The sequence below is a fragment of the Lissotriton vulgaris genome, chromosome 4_1, assembly GCF_964263255.1.
Source record: "Lissotriton vulgaris chromosome 4_1, aLisVul1.2, whole genome shotgun sequence".
NCBI classification, from domain to species: domain Eukaryota; kingdom Metazoa; phylum Chordata; class Amphibia; order Caudata; family Salamandridae; genus Lissotriton; species Lissotriton vulgaris.
The window spans coordinates 464,964,083-464,984,149 of record NC_141691.1 but is presented as its reverse complement, the minus strand read 5'-3'; the positions used below and the strand labels follow the sequence as shown (position 1 = coordinate 464,984,149).

Below are 20,067 nucleotides of genomic sequence, written 5' to 3'. Positions count from 1 at the left end.
TAAAAAATAAACAGATATATTTTTCGATATTAGTACCAGTTTACTAATATAATTTTTCACAAGCCAGCATCACTTTTCTCAAATAAAGGGGTGTCTTTTTGTATAGCATATATTTTCTTTGAACGTTCAAAATGTTGACAACATTTAAAATAAATGGAATGAAAATTATTTCCATTTTAGTTTTGAAAAAGATTTATAAAAACTATTATGTTAGGGTTTTGTTCTTATGAAAGAGATAAGAAAAGAAATTTTTCTTATTTTTAACAGGTGTCGTTTGAAAAAAAAATTGTAAAAAAGGTAAGGGAACCCGACAAGTAATAATTTAAAAAATGTTTTAAAAAATGTCAAATGAATTAAAAAATTTAAAAAATAATTTAGGGCAAAGCAGGAAAGTAAGTTAGAGAAAAAAAAGTTAAAAATGTAAAATATTAGCAACATTCTCTAGGTAGTCCAAAGCCACACACAACGAAAATTGTTGTAGTATACCCAATAGTCTCTCAGACATTTCCTTTGTTTGCCTTGAAGGACGTGGGTTTAGAATACCTGACAATGCCTGAGCAAGTCTCATTTCTTGAAAACTTTGCTCCTTCTTCAAAGTTTTCAGGAAAGAGTAGAAATTAGGATGGTGTTTGCCAATCGTGTGACTGAAGGAGTTATGCCATCCCTCTATGGCATTATTTGTTTTTGCACCACCTTCTAAGCAGGTTGAGTAGCAATTCCACCACTCCACATGGTAACGTGGCTTCCTCCTGCGACCCGACCTGCCTAGACGTCCAATCCATGTGTCTTCGAAATAATTTAAAATGGGTGCCAATTTTTCCTCATTTTCTACAAAATATTCTGACTCTGAAATTGCTGTGTAGTAGTCATCTACACTATCAGGTGGTACAAAACAAAGTGCAGTTAATTTTTTTAGTTCTACTTGTAATTTACTATCAGACGAGTAATCTGCAACCAGGGATGTTTTTTGAAGTTTACGCCAATATGCCTGGGAAAAATGAAAAAAACATCCCTGAATTTGGGTATCCGCGTACAATTTGTTGATGACATTCATCATTGTCAATTCAAAATCTAATATGATTTTCCTAGGACTTTTTCCAGAAGTTTTTTCTTTAATTACTGATAAGAACTCAGTATAGGTTGCAGATTGCTTATCTGGTAGTAAACTGTATACTAAAGGAACTACATTATTATTAATTTGAGCATGAATACTGTAAATTTGGGTGAATGGATGGGGTGTACTTTTAAACGTCCCATCCATCATCCAAATTTCTGTATTTTCTAATTTAAAAAGGTTACGGGGAGTGCTAAATATTAACATGCGTTTGAGAGGGTTTTGGTTATCATACAGTAGAAAAGGTTCATTAGAGAAAGAAAGAGTTAAATCATGAGGAATTACAATGTCAGCAAAAGTTTGAGGAGTAACAGTTTGTGTGTTACTTGCCTGCTTTTTTCTTTGAATTATTCTACGCAAATTTGGGATTGTTGGCATATTACAAGCAACATGTCCAGGGACATGTTGTGCAACCTCTCTCAAAATTTGACCAGGAGTTTGATTGGAGGTGCATGCAATATCTTTCATTTCATTGATGGTATCGCGTATTTCAATCTCCATTGCAGAGGCAGAGTGGTTATGTTCTGTGGTTCTTACCACAATCTCACCAACAGTAACCGCTCTGCCGCTGCAATGGGCTGTATAATATTGTACACACCTCCAATGTCTCCTTGGTTCACTTAGCCTCTCATTACAGTATACATACCCACAATGTTTAAGTAGTCTGTTCCCTTTTCGAGATTTGGTGTAAGTTGCAGTAGTTTGGCTTGCCATTTCCTGTTGAAAAATGGAAATGTAAATTATATTAAAATGATGATACACACATTTTTGAATTTTCTTAATTACACATATTTTGAAATATATATTTGCTTTTTATGCAGATGTTAATTTTATTTAGTTTTAAGGTTGTTTAGAAATATGGCAAATGTTATTATTATACTGCAATTTCTTAAAATATGCAATGATGTGGAGTTTGAATAGTAAGAGGCATTTTAACACTATCCAGCACTTTCCCTACTCATGCACTTGCACAGAGTAGGAATAGTAAGTGGTACATTTTCACAAACCAGCACTTTCTCTAATTAGCCACTTACCTGGAGTTTTAATAGTAAGTTGCAATAGAAAACTATCCAGCACTTTCTCTACTCATGCACTTTCATGGTCTTGTAATAGTGATTGGCTTTTTTTAAACTAACCAGCACTTTCTCTAAATATGCACTTACTTGGAGTTAGAATAGTAAATGGCACTTGGACACTATCCAGCACTTTCCCTACTCATGCACTTTCACAGAGTAGGAATAGTAATTGGCACTTTTTCACTAACCTGCACTTTCTCTGATTATGCACTTACCTGGAGTTAGAATAGTAAATGGCACTTGGACACTATCCCGCACTTTCCCTACTCATGCACTTTCACAGAGAAGAAATAGTAATTGGCACTTTCTCACTGACCAGCACTTTCTCTGATTATGCACTTACCTGGAGTTAGAATAGTAAATGGCACTTGGACACTATCCCGCACTTTCTCTACACATGCACTTTCACAGAGTAGAAATAGTAATTGGCACTTTTTCACTAACCCACACTTTCTCTGATTATGCACTTACTTGGAGTTAGAATAGTAAATGGCACTTGGACACTATCCCGCACTTTTTCTACTTTTGCACTTTCACAGAGTTGGGATAGTAATTGATTCATTTTACTACTTATGATTCTGCACTTATAATGCTTTTTACATTGATTATTAATTGCTCTGAAATATGATACTTAGATGTGTTTGTTTCTGAAAATTACCTTGTGTTTTGGAAGGTTCTGTTTCAAAAACTGTTCAAAAAAGTTTTGGTATTTGCTGGCTTTTTGCTGATCTGTGCCTTGGAGTGCTTTCTGGTTGGCTGTGAAGAAAATAAGTAGAGAAGTTGTTCAATGTTTAGAAAATCTATCATTTTTTTGGGGTGCTCTATATATATATGTGGGGGAAAAGCATTTACCTTTAAGCATGTTTATAAATATGGCACATGACATTATTATACTGCTCTTTCTTTCAATATGCAATGATGTGGAGTTTGAATTGTAAGAGGCACTTTAACACTATCCAGCACTTTTCCTTTTCATGCACTTGCACAGAGTTGGAATAGTAAGTGGTACATTTTCACTATCCAGCACTTTCTTTGATTAGCCACTTACCTGGAGTTTGAATAGTAAGTTGCAATAGGAAACTAACCAGCACTTTCTCTACTTATGCACTTTCATGGTCTTGTAATAGTGATTGGCTTTTTTTAAACTAACCAGCACTTTCTCAAAATATGCACTTACTTGGATTTAGAATAGTAAATGGCACTTGGACACTATCCCGCACTTTCCCTACTCATGCACTTTCACAGAGTAGAAATAGTAATTGGCACTTTCTCACTAACCAGCACTTTCTCTCAATATGCAGTTACCTGGAGTTAGAATAGTAACTAGCAATAGGACACTATCCCGCACTTTTTCTACTCTTGCACTTTCACAGACTTGAGATAGTATTTGATTCATTTTACTACTTATGATTCTGCACTTATAATGCTTTTTACATTGATTATTAATTGCTCTGAAATATGATACTTAGATATTTTTATGTATGAAAATTACCTTGTGTTTTGGAAGGTTCTTTTTGAAAAACTGTTCAAAATAGTTTTGGTATTGGCTGGCTTTTTGCTGATCTGTGCCTTGGAGTGGTTTCTGGTTGGCTGTGAAGAAAACAAGTAGAAAAGGCGTTCAATGCTTAGAAAATGTATCACTTTTTTTTGGGTGCTCTATATATATGTGGGGGAAAAGCATTTACCTTTAAGCATGTTTATAAATTTGGCACATGTTATTATTATACTACTCTTTCTTTCAATATGCAATGATGTGCAGTTTGAATTGTAAGAGGCACTTTAACACTATCCAGCACTTTCCCTTCTCATGCACTTGCACAGAGTAGGAATAGTAAGTGGCACTTTTTCACTAACCTGCACTTTCTCTGATTATGCACTTACCTGGAGTTAGAATAGTAAATGGCACTTGGACACTATCCAGCACTTTTCTACTCATGCACTTTCTTAGAGTAGAAATAGTAATTGGCACTTTTTCACTAACCAGCTCTTACTCTGATTATGCACTTACCTGAAGTTAGAATAGTAAATGGCACTTGGACACTATCCCGCACTTTCCCTACTCATGCACTTTCACAGAGTAGGAATAGTAATTGGCACTTTTTCACTAACCAACACTTTTTCTGAATATGCACTTACTTGAAGTTAGAATAGTAAATGGCACTTGGACAGTATCCCGCACTTTTACTACTCTTGCACTTTCACAAAGTTGAGATAGAAATTGATTCATTTTACTACTTATGATTCTGCACTTATAATGCGTTTTACATTTATTTTTAATTGCTCTGAAATATGATACTTAGATGTGTTTATTAATGAAAATTACCTTGTGTTTTGGAAGGTTCTTTTTGAAAAACTGTTCAAAATAGTTTTGGTATTGGCTGGCTTTTTGCTGATCTGTGCCTTGGAGTGCTTTCTGGTTGGCTGTGAAGAAAACAAGTAGAAAAGGCGTTCAATGCTTAGAAAATGTATAATTTTTTTGCCTGCTCTATATATATGTGGAGGAAAAGCATTTACCTTTAAGCATGTTTATAAATATGGCACATGTTATTATTATACTGTTCTTTCTTTCAATATGCAATGATGTGCAGTTTGAATTGTAAGAGGCACTTTAACACTATCCAGCACTTTCCCTTCTCATGCACTTGTACAGAGTAGGAATAGTAAGTGGTACATTTTCATTATCCAGCACTTTCTCTAATTAGCCAGTTACCTGGAGTTAGAATAGTAAATGGCACTTGGACACTATCCAGCACTTTTCTACTCATGCACTTTCACAGAGTAGAAATAGTAATTGGCACTTTTTCACTAACCAGCACTTGCTCAAAATATGCACTTACTTGGAGTTAAAATAGTAAATGGCACTTGGACACTATCCCGCACTTTCCCTACTCATGCACTTTCACAGAGTAGAAATAGTAATTGGCACTTTTTCACTAACCAGCACTTTCTCTGATTATGCACTTACCTGGAGTTAGAATAGTAACTAGCAATAGGACACTATCCCGTACTTTTACTACTCTTGCACTTTCACAGAGTTGAGATAGTAATTGATTCATTTTACTACTTATGATTCTGCACTTATAATGCTTTTTACATTGATTATTAATTGCTCTGAAATATGATACTTAGATGTGTTTATTTATGAAAATTACCTTGTGTTTTGAAGGGTTCTTTTTGAAAAACTGTTCAAAATAGTTTTGGTATTGCCTGGCTTTTTACTGATCTGTGCCTTGTAGTGCTTTCTGGTTGGCTGTGAAGAAAACAAGTAGAAAAGGTGTTCAATGCTTAGAAAGTGTATCATTTTTTTGGGTGCTCTGTATATATGTGGGGGAAAATCATTTACCTTGAAGGATGTTTAGAAATATGGTACATGTTATTATTATACTGCACTTTGTTTCCATATGCAATGATGTGGAGTATGAATAGTAAGAGGCACTTTAACACTATCCAGCACTTTCCCTACTCATGCACTTGCACAGAGTAGGAATAGTAAGTGGTACATTTTCACTATCCAGCACTTTCTCTGAATAGGCACTTACCTGGAGTTAGAATAGTAAGTTGCAAAAGGAAACTATCTAGCACTTTCTCTTCTCATGCACTTTCATGGTCTCGTAATAGTGATTGGCTTTTTTAAACTAACCAGCACTTTCTCAGAATATGCACTTACTTGGAGTTAGAATAGTAAATGGCACTTGGACACTATCCAGCACTTTTCTACTCATGCACTTTCACAGAGTAGAAATAGTAATTGGCACTTTTTCACTAACCAGTACTTTCTCTGATTATGCACTTACCTGGAGTTAGAATAGTAAATGGCACTTGGACACTATCCCGCACTTTCCCTACTCATGCACTTTCACAGAGTACGAATAGTAATTGGTACTTTTTCACTAACCAGCACTTTCTCTGATTATGCACTTACCTGGAGTTAGAATAGTAACTAGCAATAGGACACTATCCCGCACTTTTACTACTCTTGCATTTTCACAGAGTTGAGATAGTAATTGATTCATTTTACTACTTAAGATTCTGCACTTAAAATGCTTTTTAGATTGATTTTTATTTGCTCTGAAATATGATACTTAGATGTGTTTATTTATGAAAATTACCTTGTGTTTTGAAAGATTCTTTTTGAAAAACTGTTCCAAATAGTTTTGCTATTGGCTGGCTTTTTGCTGATCTGTGCCTTGGAGTGCTTTCTGGTTGGCTGTGAAGAAAACAAGTAGAAAAGGCGTTTAATGCTTAGAAAATGTATCATTTTTTTGGCTGCTCTATATATATGTGGAGGAAAAGCATTTACCTTTAAGCATGTTTATAAATATGGCAAATGTTATTATTATACTGCACTTATAATGTTTGGAACATTGCTTTTCAATTACTATGAAATCTGTAAATGCAATGTATGTATTCATGGAAATTACCTCCGTTTTATGAAGGTTGTTTTTCACAAATTCATCAAAATACTTTCGATTTTGGTTGTTTTTTCGACGTCCTGTGGCTTTTGCTACTTCTTCGGTTTGGCTATAAACAATACAATTTCAAAAGTTTTATTTCACTGTGGTGTTTTTTAATCATTTAAAAAACGAAAAAATAATTTATTAGTGGACATTATCGTACGATTTTGTATTAGCAGTTTTTTTTTTACTTTTTCCTATGAAAGGGAACCTTATTCTTTATGTATATAAATACTCTATACACTGTATTTTCTTTCCGTTTAATCATATTTATTTTTAGTATTTGGGGTTATTTAATGATCTGAGTGGGGGTATATAGAGGGTTCGTTTTTTTACGTGCTTTGTTATTTTCCTTTAATTAAATTAATTTAAACAAATAATTTATATTTTTATAAACAGTTCTTTAATTTCGAATTTTTTACTATACAGTTAATGTTGCAATTATTGGTTAAATATTTTTCTATAATCCACTTTATTTAATGGAATTATCAATTTTTGTTTTCCAGTTGGGTCTGCTTGAGATAATATTTCAGTACACTTTTGAAATATACGTATTAATTAATAATAAATCGTTTAGCATGCATTTGGATGTACGAATTAATAAATATTACTTTTAAGTCATCTCTCATTAGTTTAGAAATGTTTCCGTTTCTATAAATTAATTATTAAACTGTTTATTTGTTATCGAAATATTTTAAATCGTTTTATTAATTATATTATGTTTATCGTACATTATATAAATTTATTTCTCTTAAAATAATTTTTATCTCTTATTTCCGTTCACAATGTTAACAAAAAAACGAATTAACCTTACATATTATGTTTTAAGTGTAACTAAATTAATGTATACTACTATATTAATTTATATAATATTTAAACAGTTTTTAATAATATTACGCTAATAATATGTTAACCTAAAACATTTTAGCAAATCGTTTTAAATAACTTACTGTTGTATGAAATAGAAATGCTTCTACGGTCGCTTTCGGTGATATTTATGTCAAGAGGTCAGAGGGTCAGGTTTTCACGTCTGATTACTCTGCTAGTTGATAATCAACTGTTTTCAAAATGGTGGGATACGTCTATTTATAAGTTTTCTTCATTAGCATTATATTTGTCGTAAATTATATTGTTTTCTATCTTTTTTTAGGGGATTCATTTTATGAGGAAACTTATAATTTAAATTGTTTTATTTAAAAGTAAGCTTCACAAACTTTTGTTCCGTTTTAGCATCCATTTTGAATGTCTTGTTGACATTGGAGGGCATGGAAATAGTAGATGGACAATTTTTTTCATTGCTGTGTTTAAAATGGCGTTCATTTGTTTGTAAGGTCATTATTTTTGTCCATCGACTATTGAAAACTCTTATTTTTTCTTGATATCCTAAAATTATATATATATTCTTCTGCGTTGTTACGGAATTGCATGGTATACAGTATTATTTTAAGTACTCGAGTATTAATTTATTAATGTATTAAATCGGTATCGTATTATTATTATAATTTTTGCACCCATTTTTAAATATACTTAGCCAGCCCTAACCTCTATTTTCCATGTAAGCCGTACTAGGTATTATTTAATAAAATGTAATTATATATTTTCTTTGTGTGTCATTATAGTATTTGATGTTAAATAGTATTTTTTTTTATAATCAGGTATTAATTTATTAAATAATTAAATCTGTTTTATAATACTCGGGTATTATTAAAATAAATAATTAAATCGGAATCGTAATATTATAGTAGTTATATGACCCGTTTTTTAATACACTTACCCACCCAAAACCCCTAATTTCCCTGCATCCCGTGCCAGATTTTAGATTACAAAAAAAAAAAAATTATATATAATGGTATGCGTTGTAATTTATTATTTTTTAATACTCGGGTATTAATTTATTAAATAATTAAATCTGTTTTATAATACTCGGGTATTATTAAAATAAATAATTAAATCGGAATCGTAATATTATAGTAGTTTTATGACCCGTTTTTTAATACACTTACCCACCCAAAACCCCTAATTTCCCTGCATCCCGTGCCAGATTTTAGATTACAAAAAAAAAAAATATTATATGTAATGGTATGCGTTGTAATAAAATGCGTTGTAATAGTTCTTTTTAATCAGTAACACTATTTTACGATGTAATAGCATGCGTTGTAAAAAATCGCGTTGTAATAACATTTGTGTTGTAAAAAATGCGATGTAAAAGCATGCGTTGTAATAACATGCGTTGTAGTGACACCAATCCATCACTAATAGTTAATAGCATTGTAAACCAAAAAACATACAAGGTTTTAATTGTTACTGGCATTGCAAAAAATTACCCCATATTTTGGTAAACTTATTTTTAGCTTTAATTCCTCTATTCCTAGCAATAGCATCTTCCATAGTGTAAATTTCATAAACCAATGTCCACCATTCGGTTGTATGAGGAGGGTTCTGAGCAATCCAGGCCCAAGCTACCACCAGTTTAGCACAAGCCAATATAATATTTAGAAGATCTTTATAGATAGAGCTAGCAGGTTATATGGACACTAGTACCGCGGTGGCATTTAATAGAAAATTAATCAGTTGATTTTAAATTAAAATATTTTCTATGTCCAACCAATATTTCGCAAATGATGGGCACGAATATATCATATGTATGAGGTCTGCTGCCACCAGACCGCAGTTAGGACATTTAGTGCGATCATTATAGACATTATTTTGTGCCCATTTTGAAATTTTTAATGGAGTGTAGTACAATTGACTAATTGTCCTACAGGATTGGAGTTTCAAGCTAGAGGACTTGATGGCTTTACTAATATTGACTAAGGCAGAAGAAATGTTCTGGGTTGTCACATTAAATCCTAAGCTAGCAGTCCATTTTAGTGCCAATCCAGGGGCTTCATCAAAACTATTTTGACTGAGACACTTGTATCCCGGACTAAATAATGATTTTCTATGCACCGAATAAAAACAAGTCCATATATCTGAGCTGGTAATTTCTACCAGATTCATTTTACGTATTAAATAATCCTTAACTTGAAGATAATTAAATCTCATTTTTTCGGACATTTTATACAATAGTTGCAATGTTGAAAATTGTAAAAAACCATCCGAACCGTAAAGATCCCCTAGTGTCTCAATACAATAGTTAGCCCATTCTCGGGCAGTTTTATCTCTAAAAATATCTGAAAGCCCAGGTTTGTCCCATATTGGCAACTCTTTATGGAAAAACGAAGTATTGCACTTAGTCAACATTTGTTTCCATATTAATACAGCATCTCGCGCAGTCTTAGATTTTACACGTTTGAAAAAATTTGTGTCTTGTACATTTGCCAGGAATTGTTTGGAATGACCACTGAGCATAAATTGGTGGAAAAAATATTGATTATTAACGACAAATAGGCTACGAAGCCGACCTAGGAAAGAGGCAAAAAAATAAGCTTTAAAATCAGGGAAGTTTAAGCCTCCCTTTTCGAGTGGGAGTTTTAATATAGTAATAGACCTACAAGCCTTCTTATAGCCCCAAATGAAACTACTTAGGATGGCTTTCCTACATCACAAATAACACTTTTTACATCTCAAAGCCAATTGCGACCAATTTGTGATTCATCAGTGCTTCATACATCTAACTCTAAAGCAGCTAATGTTTGGCTTGCCAAATTTCATAAAGATCTATCTACATTAAAAAAGAAACTAATGGTAGGTGTGAAAAAAGTTTATTGTTCCTCATTTTTGCTCCATGGGAAAGTTTTCCAACAGATAGAGCAATAACTCCTGAATGTATTTACAGCAAACTTGGCATGGCCTTTGAAATTAACTCAGAAATGTCGCCTTTTTGATTTGGTGTATATCTGCTATGTATTCTTTTAGATATTCATGTTTAAAAAGAAGTCAGGCGGAATTTAAAGAGTTAAAACATTTGTATATCTATGCTGTGTAAACTCTGAATCGATCCGGTCAATAATATTTTGAATTTGTTACACAATGTGATTGACTGAACTAGGACTGAAAAATATTTTTGGGCCTAATTTGAAACTCATGAGGCAGTGCTGACACGAGAGGGTTTGTTCTGTGAAAACCAAAATCCACAGCCATAGTGGGGCAATACCAAAGATTACTTACCCTAAAGCTTGAAGGACATTCTGAAAAAAAGCACTATTTTTGGAATATGATTGGCAAGTCAGAGCCTACTCATGAGCTCACCTAAAATCAATTATTTTGTCCCTGAATCTCAGGTCAGAGCTGATTCACAATTTAATGTAGTGTAAAAAAGTACAAACACAACCAAACACTAAAATTAGTGTCTGGCTTTGCTTGGGAACAGGAGGTGTGGCACAGGGCATGTCAGAAAGCCAGGCCAAGCACACAGCCTTTGGTGGTCAACATCCCCAAGGATTAGGTGTAGGGTGCCCTGTGCCCACCATATATTAGGCAAGGCTGAAGGGTGTGAGCAGCACTTGTTGGGTAATCAATGTAGGTTGGGCGCAAAGCTTTTCCACAAGCTATGTGTAGCTGCTCAGCCCATCTCCAATTGTCAACACTCACACCAGGCAGCCAAGCATTCCAAACATGTCCATCACACCAACATTCTAAATAGAACACTCACACTGGCTATGCAACTAGGAACCAGGGCCCAGATGTAGGTAAAATAGATTTACCGATTTTTAATTACCGAATTCTACCGATTCGGTAATTAAAAATCGGTAAATCTAAGGGGTGGATATGTAGGAACATCCAGATGCTCCTTTTACCGAATCGGTAAATATCTGTATTTACCGATTCGGTAAATACCGACCGGTAATGCCCCATTCATTCCTATGGGCTTTGAAGCCCATAGGAATGAATGGGGCATTACCGGTCGGTATTTACCGAATCGGTAAATGCCGATTTTGACAAGGGTGCAGGGGGTGTCACTTTGACATCCTCTAGCACCCCCAAAAAAGATTTGGGGGCCATGTGGCAGGCATACCTGCCCTAAGGGCAGGCCTGCCTGTCATATGGCACAGGTGTGCATGAACACATGTGCATGCACACCGGAATCGGTATTTTACCATGAAGTTGGATTTCATGGTAAAATACCGATTCTGTAAGGCTTGTGGGACTCAGAAGAGTCCCACCTACATCTCATTGTTACCGAATCGGTAAAAATACCGATTCGGTATTTTACAGATTCGGTAAATTTACCGATCGGTAAATTTACCGAATCTGTAAAATATGTGGCCCTACATACCATTTTGTGAATCTCGGTCAGTAACGGCCGAAAATACCGATTTTCGGCCGTTACCGACCGACCTACATCCGGCCCCAGGTGCATAGAAGCAGTATAAACACAACAGGATATCACACTATGCTCTCTAGAACCCCCATCACATATGGCTGAAGGCCGTGCACAGCAGGGGATCAGCAGCAACTGTAGATTGGGTGCAGTGGTTACCGCAGTTTATGCAATCATGCCTCACTGTACACATTTAACCCTTCGACGCTAATGACAAAGCCAGCTCGTCATGGGTGTTACCTGCGCTGCGCGGATGACGAGCTGGCTTTGTCATGAATAATGGGGATCATCAACCTGCAGCACAGGAGGGGAAAACCCATAGCAGCCAAGGTGTTAAAGGCTGTGCATAGCCGGAATTGAAAATTAAGTATGACATCATAACAAAACATATACGATTAACTAATTGTTCTGATTTAATGGTTCTGATTCAAAAGTGTAAAACCACTAATGATTACGAATGCTCACAACATACGATATAACTCAGTGAGGCATTGTCCTTCCTAAAAGGTGGGGAGGAAGTTCTACATCAGCTATACTGAGGAATCTCACATCTTCCACAGTTTATGTTTGTGATTAAAAGTATGAAGTTGGAGAAGATGGTCTGGAGCAGCTGCCTCACACTTCCATTGAACTCAATAGTATGCAAAAGCTAAAGGATAAAGCATCTAGCAAATACCGCAGTGACATGCTGGTTCATCTGTAAAATCTGGAGGGACAATTAAGGACAGGAGCAGCACACATTTGCCCTGGTGTCATCCTCACAATTTCAATTATGACACTAGTCAGAAAGAAGGCTCCTTTGTCTCATAAAAAAAGTTAAAGCATAGTGACAATCTTAAAACACTGGCGCAGCTGTCAGTTGCCCCACAGTCAGATGTCTTGCAGTTCACTCCTTGGTCAATAGTAGAAGTGGAAAAGGCACCAGGAGGAATCACCAGTTCTAGGCTGCTTTTTAGCAAGGTCAGAGGTAATTATATGTGAGACAGATTTATGGGGATGAGACTCACCTCCTCTTAGCTTTTTGATAATGCGGTAGTGAAATGAAATGCGGGAAGAGACGGTGGTGTAGCTCGCCTGGGACCTTGTGAATCACGTGACTGGAGGAACAACCACTCAACCCTGTCTTGGAAAATGCTGGGTGGAATTTAAAATAGGGATGTGTTCCAAGTCAAGTAACACTGGTTCTTGGGGATGGCAGAGAGTGAGAAGAGCAGGTTAGTACCTCATTTCCCTTAATTCGGAAGGGTATAGTTTCATTGAACCTCAGTCCTTGGTTCTTTGCATGCTACATGCGGTTCGGGATACAGGACGTTTTATTTCTCCTCTCTTTTACCAAAACCATATTGATCGGCCTTTGTGACATTTTGCATAAGTGGAAAGATGTGTTATTTAATAGTGGCGCTCACTATGAACTACTGCTTTTTGTTATCTATACATCGTGATCAACAGTATATTTTTTAGTGAGTCACTTTTCCTCACATAAATAGCACAGTGAATAGTGAAGCATATTTAAATGTCCAAACAATAACATTGAACTTCCTGAGCAAACTGACATTTCTAAGCATAAATCACACAATCACATTGGACAAATTATGTCTGATAGTGTTTTTTCAAAATAGTGTATATAAACTCACCAAACCTTGAAAAGGCACTGAATGAGATTGAGCCTGCGATACCATCCTTATTTAGTTAATTTCTTTTCCAGCCATTTTTCGTTTGCCACTGAGAACCAACTCCATTGGAAGATTCATTACAGTTATGAAATCTCAATTTTGTCCCTCTCTATATTATGCCCTCTTAATTAATCAGCACCAATGTGGCATTTCCACAGCGAGTCTCTTGTAGTTTTTGTTTTGTAAAATTTGGTACAAGTTGATCACATGGTGGAGAAAACAATATAATCAGTGAAGCATTAAAACAGCTTTTCTTATGGCGCGCTGTGCAATACCATAGTTTTCTTTTCAAATCCTTATTGTGGACAACTCTCATGTATCCGAGGGCATCTAAAGTGTGTTAACCATCATAGATCTGCTTCCTCAGTTCTATGCCTGGCCCCTGTTGAGATTAGCACATTCTGATGCAGTTAGGTGGCAACACTGTGAGAAAAGTGCAGAACATTGTTATTTTTACAAATATTAACACAACATGTTGATTTACTTAGCTATCCGACTTGCTTACGTATCACAGCATATTACCTGTATTATGACCTCACTCCTACAAAATTAGGGACCGTATCACTTAAAATGAGCACAGTAAGCATCTATTTTAAACTCAGACTGACTGGTTTCTTACGTAGTGGAAGAGCAGGAGCAAAATGTATTATACCACCTTAAACAGTGCTAAATTATTTCTTGCCATGGAAACTTTAAAGTAATGTTCTGCTTTTGTCTGCAAATATAGCAGCAAGTGTTGACATATCCAAAGTAAACACAGTATCGTACATATGCAACATATTTATAATACAAAACGCCATACATCGCAACAGAACAGTCAAAACAGAATGAAACTAATGGAGAACCGTACAACACAATTGCCTTGTAACAACGGAGCATTAAAACACCGTAGAATTAAAAACAACAGAACACATCCAACCACAACAAAATATCACATACGAAATAAGCACGAACGTTCTGTTCACACATCTTCAGAACCTGGTTTTCTTAATACCATTGTAAAAGTTGTTTGAGGCAAATCCTGATTTAATTTACCTCAAAGGACACAAAATAGTGGCAGCCAAAAATGTGTTGAGACTCTTCCCATGCGCTCTGAAAGAAGTGTTAAATAGTTGACGGGATGGAGAGATCTATGTTATCCCCTTGGACTGTGATAAATTGCTGCTTTTCACAGGAACTTAAAAAGCAAATGCTCCTTTTAGATGGAAATGTGACAGCATTTGTTGATATATTTTAGGTAAACACAAAAGTACAGCAACCACTGTACAAGAAAAGATCGCATTGTGGAAGCGCAATACTAATACACGACAGGAAAATAAAACAACTTAACAAATCCGACAAAATCCCACACAAAAAAATATGTTTATACATTCTTATCACACCTTATCACCTGCAGAAACCTGCTGTCATGAAAGTTAGAAAAAGATGGTTGCATCAAGCACTGCCTTAACTTACCACCCAGGACATGAAAAAGCACCAGTCAAAATATTTTGAGATTTAGCTCTTTGGTACTTGATTTACAGACATGCAAGATTGAAGAGCCCATCATCCTATCATGTACAAAGGGATTTGAAACCACTTGCCTCTGAGATAAATTGCAAGCAGCTGCCACTGTGATGATGTATGATGTTTAGTGTATTTATGATACAAAGTTGAAACAGTTACAGAGCAATAAATCAGAGAAAACAGTGTAGAGAACTTTAGGGAAGACTGCTGTCAACCTTATCCACTCTGTGTCGTAGGCATGGCACATTGCACACACCGTTGACCTTAAAGGTCGTATTCCTGAATGCTCTGTCATTGACTCTCTGCTATTCTCCAATTAAAAAATATTTTCTTTCATTATAACTTTGAAATTCCTATATAACAGGTTTACATGTCACATTCCTCTGTTTTATTTTGAAAGGTAAAAAATCCATTTCTAACTGCATATCGAATAGGCACTTTAGTTTGACACTCGATCGCTCCACTTTATCTAATAAAGTTGAAATGCAGTTTTGTTCTGTGTCATCACCAAAAAGCTGCCTCCCTCCTACTTTCACACTTTTCCCTTTTGCCTGGCACCCCAGTCTCACACAATGTGATCAATATTTTGAACTGCATTCTCATCCAGTTCCTGTAAATTGCTCTTACTTTGTAGTCCTAGTTCCTGTTCTTCTTTACTTGTATTGATTGTGTTCTTGATCATACCCTGCCGTAACTGTGGGGCATATTACCAAGCAATAGCGATAATTATCGCTATTGCTTGGTTAGAGACAAAAAATTACCGCTGAGCTGCGGCGATTTTTATCGCAAATAAACCTTGGTATTACCAAGGTTTATCACAAATGCGATAAAAATCAGCCGCAATGCATGAATATCGCTGAAAAGTCAGCGATATTCATGCATTACCGAGCTAATGCTCTTAGCCATGTTATCCACCTCCCATTGAATAACATGGCTAAGAACTGCTCAGGGCAGGTGTTAGCTTTTGGAGATATTCGCGCTTAGCGCAAATAGCTTCAAAAGTTGGTAATAGGAGATTGCGATGTTAGCGACTGTTTTCAGTCGCTAACATCTTGGCACGCCATTAGTGATAAATATCACTGAAATGCAAAGTGGGGCCCAAGATGGTCGCTATCTCCTACTAGCTGTCGTTAACTAGTGTTAGCGACAGCTAGGTAATAGGGAGATAATTTTATCCCCGCTTTCTTGGCTTTTAAAGCCAAAAAAGCGGAGATAAACCCCCTTGATAATATGCCCCTGTGTTCTCTAATAAATGTTGTTGGCACCCTGTAACAACGTGCATCTTCCTGTTCATAGCAGAATGGATACTTCCTGTCAATTCTATGCTCAATCTCATGTCATAATTGTAGTATTCGCCCTAAACAATCAAATGAATTACATCTTTTTTCACACTGGTTTTTCAATTTAGATTCCTTTCTCAGCCTCCCTAGGGAACATTTGACTTGTTCATGCTTTTGTTCTGATTCTGGGGTTCGTGGACTTGTAAAAAAGTGAAATATTAATTGGTGTGGATGTTAGCATGCCTCAAATAATAAAGTCAGTAACCGTCTTGGTGAAGTCAACGATTTCAAAAATGTAAAACCGAAAACCAACGCCTGATAGCTGTGGCACAGATTAAACAGGATTAATTTAGAGAATATGTAAAGTATTTCGAGGTACGAACACAGTTAAAATGTCAAGGACATTACAAAATACAAATCCCACACCAATGAAAGAAAATAGAGAAAAATAGGACAAGCAACATGACAACGATAGGAAAAAAAAAAACCTACAAGGGCAATCAGAGAAAAAGATTTGCAAAGATTTTAGTTGAAAAAAGAAAAAAGAAAAAAAAACACCCTATATAGGTCAAAGGTAACGGTAAACCGATACCAATGAAAATTTCAGGACAAACCTAATGGGGCCTGGGTCAATTCATATCAAATGTATTGATTCTGGTGAAAGTCTGGAAATTAAAAAGTTTTCAAAGTTTATAAATCTCACTTCAGAAAGGGACTTTGTCACTTCTGTTAAAAAAAATGTCGACATTTCTTCCATTTCCTAAAGCAGAATGGGACTTTGTAATTTTTTTAGAAGAAACATTGTCCTTTCTTTGTGGAAACTGTAGCCCCTACCATGGAACTGAAGGCCAGATACCTGAAGTAGTTTGGCCCCCTGTAGCGGTCTAGAACTCTGGAGACTTCTCGTTGAAAACGTTCAGTCCCAAGGCACAATGATTCTTGGTTGATTTTTCAGAGGTGTTGTGGATATTTGATTGGGACAAAGCTGAAGTTAATTGCTGTGGACTTGCTGGTTGGATACTTTGTCTGGCCGTTTCTCCTAAAGGTCCAAAGAATAAGTATTCAAAAGTTTTCAAACTTTTTTCTGGTGCCGAAACCACCACAGGAAAACATATCTAACACTCCTAGGATCTCAGGAGAAGGCCTTTAGAGACTCCCATTGTGTCAGGCATAGGCCAGCAGCAGGGTCCAGTCCAGTTCCATATTCTACTGGTCAGCTGAGCACTCCAAGGAAAAGGCCTCATGCAGCTTGTTGTTGCCCTGTAGCCACACAGGACATCAGCCAACGGACCCTTAGAGCCCACATCTTTGTCCTGGGTACAAGCTGGAGCAAGTCCAGTCCTTCAAGTCTTCCCACATGTTTCAAACAGTTTTTACACTACTTCACTGGTCTTCCTGCCAGGGTTAGAAAACAGCTCCCCACTGCCAAGCCTTTGTCCTCGCCCTGGGAGCAGTTTTTACATCTGAGTAAGGCCAAGGACTTTATTGACCGCTGCTGGAGAGATAGTGGCAATTACCCTCAAAGAGCTTCGGGCAGAGCAAAGGTAACTTAAAAAAAATGTAAAACATATTTTAAAATATTCCAACTTCACCAGTTCCTACTAGTCAGCTAAGCACTCGAAGGAAAATGCCTTTTGCAGCTTGTTGTTTCCCTGTAGCCACACAGGTCGTCAGCCAACTGACCCTCAGAGCCCATTTCTTTGTCCTAGGTACAATCTCGAGCAGGTCTTGTCATTCAGGCCTCCCCACATACCTCTAACAGTTTTTTCACTTCTTCACTGTTTTTCCTGCCCGGGAAGGAAAATACCCCCCCACCCCATGCCTTTGTCCCTTCTGTGGGAACAGTTTTCATAACTGATTAAGATCAATAACTTGATTGACAGCTTCTGGAGAGCTAATGGAAATCACCCTCAAAGCAGGCAGGGAAAAGGTACCTTTCCAAAACTAAAATATAAATCATTTAATAAAGATCCAACAATATCATTGAGTTTTGGCTTTCAATAAATGTTAAAAATTGAGTTTAAATTAGTTTTTTAAGGACAGACAGGACCTTCCACAGTGAAAATAAATGTGTTTGGGCTTTTCAATACAGGAACATTACATTTCAATGTGTCTCATGTTTAAATACCATGCAGCCTGCATTGTGGGCTACAAGCCCTATATCGAGGTGAAAATAATATTAAAAAGCACGTTTTCTCCTGTCAAATTGATTATATTGAACTGCCAGGCTGCCGGTTTAAACTGCAGCAGCCAGGCTACAGTGGCAGGCCTGAAACTGTGTTTTTCTTGTAACACTGGCAAATGGCACAATAAGTGGTGGAACCCACTTGTGAAATTTAACTTTCCATGCTATTGGTCAGTTTATAGGGTATACTATTGCCATATAGGAGAATTAAATATGATAGAGCTAAGCCTAGCCCACCCAGAGAGTCCTCCCTGCAAGTGCATAGGACTAACATGGCCTAAAAGGTAATGCGGCTCATCCTGCCTCCTAGGTCCATCTTTTCCCCCAGTGAGGACCAGCTCTACTCAAAAGGCAGGCAGCCAAAAGAGGCTACTGTCAGCTATCAGTGTTTGAATACAATACAGGCCCCTAGCCATCCACTGACACACGGATGCTCCACCTTCTTGTCTGGAGAAGGTTTGACTCTTAGCCTTTGTATCAGCAAGGAGTCACCCAATTGCTACTGAAGGGTCCTTGGCCTCTTACACTTTTCAGAGTAGGGAGGTGTACCCTCAGGTTGTAGACACCATCCTTACACTCCCATGCCTGCCCTCTGAAGGTCTGTTCTCTGAGACTGAGTATATGCCTGGCAGTCCAGGACTACTTGGGTGGAAACACAGTTCCCTTCAAGTGTGGAACACTGCTGGTAGGTGGTTTATTAGTAGGCGTAGGAACCACTAGCAATAAGGCAAGAATCACAATAAAAGGTCCAGTAAAGGTCTCAATAAATGATTCCCTTGCCTAACCCTTGGAAGCTGGCTGCGAGCAGGCAGGCTTAACATGGGAGACAGGTTGCTAAATCATTTAAAAACATGATTAAATAAGTAGTACAGAACACATTATAAAAACCGAAAAGCCAATTATAACAATCTGAAATATTGTTATGATTAAAATGGCACCAAAACTGGACAAATACAGTGTAGGGCACCGTAGGTATGAATATTCAAAGAATAAACACTTTCCAATGCCTAAAAGCCACACTTTGAGACATCTGGTTGTGCCTGTCAAGTTGTGACTTTCTGACGTGGTCACTTTTTGGAGCTGTGTCTCTTGATGTAGAGCAAGGCTCCTTATAAGGCTGGCCTTGGGTTAGACAACAGTAGCTTGACTCAGCCCAATGCCTCAGTCAACTCCTGGAAGTCTTGGTGATGAAAAAACTGCTCCTGAGCTTCAGCGGGGTAAACCTGAATTGCATGCCGAAGTCACAGTTCAAAGCCCCGAACTTGACTCTAAAGGACAGTTGGGTCAACTTATAGAGTTTTTGGACAAAAAAACCTCAAAATCTTCACAAACTTCTGGATTGTCTTCCAGAAGATAAGTTTGGAGTTCCAAGGTGTCCACAACACCAACCCAAGGTTCCAGAAGCTTTGAGTTACTCCTTGGGATGTTAGGGCCACATCTACCACAATGCACCTTGACAAATACTTTAAAGTCCATCTGAAGGTGGTTCGTGATTTTCTTCTTGCTGAAGACGATG

The 20,067-nt window shown here is 36.7% G+C and overlaps 1 protein-coding gene across 1 annotated transcript in view; it reads right to left on the bottom strand.

Annotated features, from left to right (window-relative positions):
- Positions 1–412: 412 nt before the first annotated feature.
- LOC147718849 (uncharacterized) overlaps positions 413–20,067 on the bottom strand; it is a 58,170-nt gene continuing 38,515 nt past the window's right edge. The window contains exons 3-4 of the mRNA XM_086967250.1: positions 2,849–2,946; positions 413–1,831 (exon numbers count right to left, since the gene is read on the bottom strand). Coding sequence (XP_086823376.1) covers positions 413–1,831; positions 2,849–2,946 — 1,517 coding nt within the window. The remainder of the gene's footprint in view (positions 1,832–2,848; positions 2,947–20,067) is intronic.